The 6,791-nt window shown below is 39.7% G+C and overlaps 1 protein-coding gene across 1 annotated transcript; it reads right to left on the bottom strand.

Moving 5' to 3' along the window:
* Positions 1-1,556: 1,556 nt before the first annotated feature.
* Positions 1,557-2,824, bottom strand: LOC131598756 (glutathione S-transferase U7-like). The gene is made up of 2 exons (XM_058871329.1): positions 2,491-2,824; positions 1,557-2,248 (listed from the first exon to the last, which is right to left on the bottom strand). The coding sequence occupies exons 1-2, from the start codon at positions 2,797-2,799 to the stop codon at positions 1,886-1,888; spliced, it is 672 nt and encodes a 223-aa protein (XP_058727312.1). The 5' UTR covers positions 2,800-2,824; the 3' UTR covers positions 1,557-1,885.
* Between the last annotated feature and the right edge of the window lie 3,967 nt (positions 2,825-6,791).

Here is a 6,791-nt window from a genome sequence, read left to right as displayed (position 1 = left end):
GTCGGGGCTGCCTTCCTACTAAGAAAAACCTCCGACAATACTTTGTTCCTTGCCCTCTTAGCTGCTAGTTGTATAATGCCGAAGTGGTGGATGAATGAAATATATTCTTTGGTTGTGCATTAACGAATAATTGTTGGAATGTTGCCGCGCTTGAAATGTTATCAGGCCACGACTTGCCGCTATGAACGAGGCGTGGGAACTAATCCAAGATATAAGTAGTAAGGAAGATTCAAAAGTAGTAGGGAGAATGACAATCATGGTTTGTATGTTATGGAATAACAAGAACAACTATATCTGGAATGAAGAAAAGATTGATGCTAATCACTTAGGTGCGCAGGGTTACCATTTGGAAGGATTGGTTCTTAGCCCAAGAGCCACTTAGGAATGACATGAATAGAATCTAGCACAAAAGTGCTTGGCAACCTCCACAAACCGTTTGGTTGAAATGTAATGTGGATGCGGGGTTTAGTGACTAACTTGACACGATTAATAGAGGATGAGTGTTAGAGACCATGTTGAGAGTTTTAGGGTGGCTGGTACATTGTTGGATTATGGTCGATGTTCTATTGTTGAAACAAAGACATTGGCTTTGAAGGAGGAAGCGATCAAAGGAGCAATCCAATTAGACTTGAATAATATACTCTTTGAAAATGACTCGTAATCAGTGATTCAAGCTATTCACGCTACTTCGTACGATAACTCCAATTATATATCCTTTAATTATTATAAAGTTAATATTTCTAACACATTTATAATTTATATCTTTTAACTCTCTCGCCGGTGTGTCTTACTCTTATGACTTATCCGGTATATGCCTAGGTGATTTATTGGTTGCCTTTAACAAATATAAATTGCGCATATAGAAGAAGTAAACAATTATTGTTGGTTGCCTTTAACAAATATAAATTGCACAAAATTTCTTAATATGACTCGGTCACGCTAATATTTTAGGCAATTTACTACATAGTTATATTTTTTAAAAACAATTGGAGAAGAGATAATTTTTATTAATTAAAAGTAGATTAAAAAACTTACAAAGTTAAACTCTATCAACCATGATGAAAAATTTCTTTCAATTTGAAAGACTATATTTACGAGGAGAGAATGTTTAATTTATACTTAGAAAAAAATTCTCTCATAAGTAATAATTCATGTATTGTTTTTAAGGAAATTGAGCCAATAACTAGATCACTATTTATCGCATTTTATGGATTGGTATTTATTTTTTCGGTATAAAAATGTTAAAGAAAGTTAGGAGTAGTTTGGCTAGCCACTTTATGAACACTATGGTTGGTAAGGAACGATGTTTGTTTCTAGAATGAAGTTTGAAACTTTAACAATACCGTTTGGACCATAAAGTTGTTGGTTTGGAAGTGGTTTTTTTGCGGAAAAGTTACACATTCCAATTATTTTTTTTACGAGTTTAATAAAGACCTGTTATTATTTCTCTCGTAAGTTTAATTGGTTTGTAATATTTCTTTTTATCAGAACTTTCTATTTTTTATGTAATCGGGTTGGAGAACCCTTAATTCTCCATATTAATATATCTTGCTAAAAAAAATATAACCATTAGTAATTGAAAATTATGGGGTAGCTAGATAGTCCCACCATAGCATAGAAAACTTATCATACATAGAAAATCTGCAAAGATAATCAACACCACATTTACTCCAAAGAAAACAGCATAAACTTATTGACCTAACCATACTTCTCACATTTTCCTATCCTGCATTCAAAACATAGTTCAATAAAAAATATTCTCAATATCAACAATCAAATCAAGAACAAACAACATTCATTTAGACTTTGATAAATTGAGTTTAAAATACAAAGTCCAAATATAATCTGTCTGATCTTGATAAGACGGTCTAGATGGACGACGACCCTATTCCTTACATGCCAAAGAACGGACATAGTTAATACCAAAGCTAAAATATTCAACTACCAATTCCCTTGGTGGAACACAATCTTTGATAGGTGAAGTTTTGATGAAGTTATGACCCCACTCATTAAGAGAAGGAAAACTTTCAACATTGACTAATTCAACTTCTCCAAGCTCCTCAAGAACATTAAGCCAATATGATATCCAACCAGCTACAATATCAAGATACCCAATCTTCTCTCCACCAAAGTACTTTTTCCCTTCAATCTCCTTCTCAAGAAATGATAGTAACTCCTTTGCAGCATCAATAGCTTTTGCTTTTTCTTCTCCTTGAGCCACACAAGCTTCCCATACACCAACCAAATACTATTTCCATTAAAATAAACTTAAGTCAAATAAAAAATCTTAATTTAAATATAATCTCCTCGAAATCCTAATAATTTTTGTAGCAGACTTCTAAAAAAAAACGTGTATGTGTCAACTATGATTACCTTTAATTCATTCATTTTTAAAAATTATTTTTAATGTCGATGTGTCTGCGTCGTGTTTTTTGTGTCTGGGCATCATATAGAGAAAATAAAATCATGGATCTATAGTATTATATTCACCTTTTCATCAATAAACTTTGCCCAAAAACGAGCTAATGATCTCTCATATGGATCTTGTGGCAGCAAAGGATTGTTCTTCCATGTCTCATCTATGTACTCAAGGATGACAAGTGATTCAGCTATTGATTTTCCATCATGAAGTAGCACTGGAACTTTCTTGTGGACAGGATTGGATTGGAGAAGTAAAGGACTCTTGTTTAATAGATCTTCTTGTATGTATTCATATTCAACACCTTTTATCCTTAAAGCCCATTCAATTCTTGCACAAGGAAAGCTTTGAGGAGATGCAATTAGCTTCACTTCTCCCATTATTTTTAACAACTATACTTTTGTAAATAATGAAGAATACCAATATTATATATATATATATATATATATATATATATATATATATATATATATATATATATATATATATATATATATATATATATATATATATATATATATATATATATATATATTAGTTTAAGAAACTGAAAGTGACCCAGAATATAAAAAGAGAGGCTATTTTGAACTTGGTCATATTTTGATTAGTCTAGTTTTTCTTTTTTTTGGATAAATAAACTATGGAAACTAGAACACTACGACTAGGTTAAAGTTACATCTTTCAATCACTTAGCCTCCATTGCACTAAATTCTAAAAGAGGAATATTGACATCTTTATAAAAAATGAACTATATATTTTATGGCACCTAATCCGTTTATGAAAATTTCTTTACCCATTTCTCTTTCTCTATGGAGGGTCACCCCCAGCGAAATTCCCAAACTACCCCTGCTTCGGAAATGAACTTCCGAAGCGCTTTTTTTTTTAAAAAAATTTCCTTGATTCGGAAGTTCATCTCCGAAAACACCTCATGGGGGGTGCGTTCGGAGATGAACATCCGAAAACACCTCATGGGGGGTGAATTCGGAAGTTCATTTCCGAATTATGCAGAAATTGTGTTTTTTTTTAATGTTTTTTCTTAAACGCAACCGCATTTTAATTAAACGTTACCGGCAAATAAAATAAACAATAGATAGACTAAAAACACTAATATGATAAATAAACAAAAAAAATACTAATATGAAAATATTATATACAAACCGAAATAAATAAAAATAGTGTGCTAAATATACAATCCAAAATCAAAAAATGAATAAACCCCACCACTACTGGGTGTGCCTAACCCGCTCACCCTGGGCCCTCCTCTGCCGCCTGTACCCCGCCGCACGGCCCGCATCAGTGACGATGATCTCCATCACGGCGACTGCCTCTGGTCCGCCCTGATGAATGACACCTCGATCCAACGCGTCCCGCCCAAGCATCTCTATCCGCTGGCAGATCGGAAGGAGATCAATGGCGTGGTCATCCTCCGCCTGCCGGTTCTCCAGGATCTCCTCGTGTGCTGGCCTAGGAGCGCCGGGAACGTCGGGTCTCAAGACAGGATGGGACACCCGGTAGAACCATGTGACGTACCCCTCCACACTGTGCCAGTCCTGGGTGACCCGCATGCGACGGTACTCCTCCGGTACCACATGATGCTGCCACTCCTCCCATATGGCAGTGAGCTGCACTCTGGTCACTGTGTCAGGAGCAGCCTCGAAGGGTGACCTGGGTATGATCTGCACGAACCCAAACTGCCGCATGCACCGCTCCGGGAGATACCGGACCATGATGCCGGTCCCGCATGCCAACCAGCCTGAATATAGAGCAACCCCGTCGAAGGGGACATAGTCGGCGAACGGCCTCCAGGTGACGTCGTCGTGCATCGTGCGGTCCAGGTACAGGCGGTATGGTCCCACCGCATCGTTCCCCCTCTGGAGGGCGTATCTGGCGGCCCTGGGCATGGCGTCAACGTACGCAGGATCGATGTGGAAGCCGTGGATGCGGGAGAAGTAGGAGATGATCCAGCTCTGAAACACAAATACGATAATGTATTAAAAATAAATACGAAACATAAATAAATAAATAAATACGAGAATGTGTTAAAATCAAACGTACCGTAAGCAGAGTGCAGGATCCGACCAGCCTCGTCCTCCAGTTGGAGGCCTCATTCAGCTTCTGGTAGAGATATGCCAGAGTAGCTGCCCCCCAGTTCCACTAGTGAACGGTATCCAGGTCCATGAAATAGCGGAGGTAGGTCACGTCGACGTACCTGGCGCTCTTGTCCACAAAGCATGCAGCGCCTACCACATGCATGTACCAGCACCGAAGAGCGCAGTCGTGGTGATACTGTGTGAATAGCTCGTCACCCGCAGCCTCGGCCTCGGCAGCCGCGTCCAGATGGTGCTCAAAATAAGTCTTCAGTGTGGTGAACCGGATATGAGGCCCAGATGTCGTGGCGCACTCAAAGTGAGCAACCTCCTCCTCCATGCCCAGATAGAGCGTCATCCACTCGATGGCCTCGACCCTCTGGATCCGGGAGTGGTCCAACAGCGGCCCCCTAATCGGCAGGTGGAGAAGACACTGCACGTCGTGCAAGGTGATCGTCATCTCCCCAACCGGCAGGTGGAAAGATGACGTCTCCTTGTGCCAGCGCTCCACAAATGCCCCCTGCATGCCGGTGCTGATGGTGGTGTACCCGGTCATGCAGAGCCCGCTAAGCCCTGAACCTCGCACGTGGTCGTTAAACCACTGAGCTGCTGGTTTAAACAGACCGAAAATCTTCCTGGAGTGGTTCACCATTTTCAATGGCTCTCTCTCCTGTTAAAAAAAAAAACAAATAAGCGAGAAATAAACGGTAAAATTATAAAAAATGGTGACAAATAAACGGCTAAGTTAAAAAAAATACCTCTCCCTCCCAGATCCGCCGAGCGACGTGATCCTGGTAGTGAATCAGCAGGGAAGTGTCAAAAGGCCCTCCCGGAAAGCTATCCACATCCTGCTCCTCCTGCTCCTCCTCCTCCTCGACTGGAGGGTCAACATCCGGTATGACCTCCTCCTCCTCCTCATCCTCATCCTCCTCCTCTCGCTGGCGGGAAGAAGATACCCGAGCCAGCCTACTCCTAGAGCCTGAAGCAGATGAACTCTCCACCAAGTCCTGTGGAACGCGGACACGGCGTCCCCGTCCCTGGGTCAACGCCAGCTGCGCCGCCGCCCGCTCGCGTCTAGCCGACGCAGTCTGGGACTCTCTCCCCTGTCTGATGCGTGTTGGCTGGTCTGACATGATCCTGTAAACAATCGAAATCGATTAATATGCGAGACAAATGAAAAAACAAAAAAAAAATGAACTTCTGGTACAGTTCGGAAGTTCATTTCCGAAAACTGGGATGGAGGTGTTTTCGGAAATGAACTTCCGAAACACCCCCACGCAGAGCTTCTCTGCAACCTCCAATGGCAGACCCAAAAACCTAAACCAAATCCATTTTTTTGCCTACTAAACATCCTAATATCAGTACTAAGCTATCTTAATGTCATTTTTTCAGATTCTAAACACCCTAATATAGTTTAATCAAATAGATCTAAAACTTGAAAAAACAATGATAAAGTTACCAATTAGTGTTTAATGATGAGTTTGGTTGAGTTTGGAAGAAGAGTTTGGCTACTTCACACTTGCTTCTGCAGAAATTTCGCCTATGGAAGTGTTTGATGATGATTAGGGTAAATGATTTGGGGGAGGGGGAGAGTTCTGCTTAATCTGCAGAACGCGTTTTATTTCGGAAGTTCATTTCCGAAATTGTAGTTTCGGAAATGAACTTCCGAAATAAGACATTTTTTTAAAAAAAAAAGGCGCTTTCGGAGATGAACTTCCGAAAACACCTTTTTCATGCATTTCGGAAGTTCATTTCCGAAGTCAGGGGTATAATGGGGTTTTCACCAGAGGTGGACTAGAAGATAGGGAGGTGGCCAAAGAATTTCTCTCCGTTTATTTCTACTTTTTATTTTAAAGGAAAAAGAGAAAAATATAAAAAAATAAGGAGAGTGGAGATACTATGTCCAAAGTATAAGAGAATACCATATGAAAGACATATAAGGAGTATCAAAATCGGGATTAAAACTAACATGAACAAGCAATTTTTTATAGATAAAACAACTCCCAATTCAAAACAAAACTACGAGGATAAAACGAACAAATTAACCAGCAAAAGACAAGGCTATAACTATCCAATACAAAATAACCAGTTCAAAACCACTCACTCTTTATTGACTAGGATAGCGTTCTCTAGCCAGGCCGAGAAGACACATAAGTTTTTCACAGATTTATCGAGATACCATTTTCAAGCCAAGAAGGTGCTCATGCCTTCCACATCTTTTGGTGTCACAAAGAACCTGAAAAGTTTATATAATTCCAAGATTTTCGAATCGAATTAACCATGAC

The sequence above is a fragment of the Vicia villosa genome, linkage group LG4 (genome assembly GCF_029867415.1).
Source record: "Vicia villosa cultivar HV-30 ecotype Madison, WI linkage group LG4, Vvil1.0, whole genome shotgun sequence".
In the NCBI taxonomy this organism is placed as follows: Eukaryota; Viridiplantae; Streptophyta; class Magnoliopsida; order Fabales; family Fabaceae; genus Vicia; species Vicia villosa.
Note: the sequence above shows the minus strand (reverse complement) of the source record. Positions and strands in the feature narration are given on the sequence as shown.

What these genes read in the sequence shown, in the direction of transcription:
- LOC131598756 (XM_058871329.1), bottom strand. Translation starts at nt 2,799, where the DNA reads ATGGGAGAAGTGAAGCTAATTGCATCTCCTCAAAGCTTTCCTTGTGCA. An exon ending in CAAAGTTTATTGATGAAAAG is followed by an intron (nt 2,249 to 2,490) that starts GTGAATATAATA and finishes TAATGGAAATAG; the next exon opens with TATTTGGTTGGTGTATGGGA.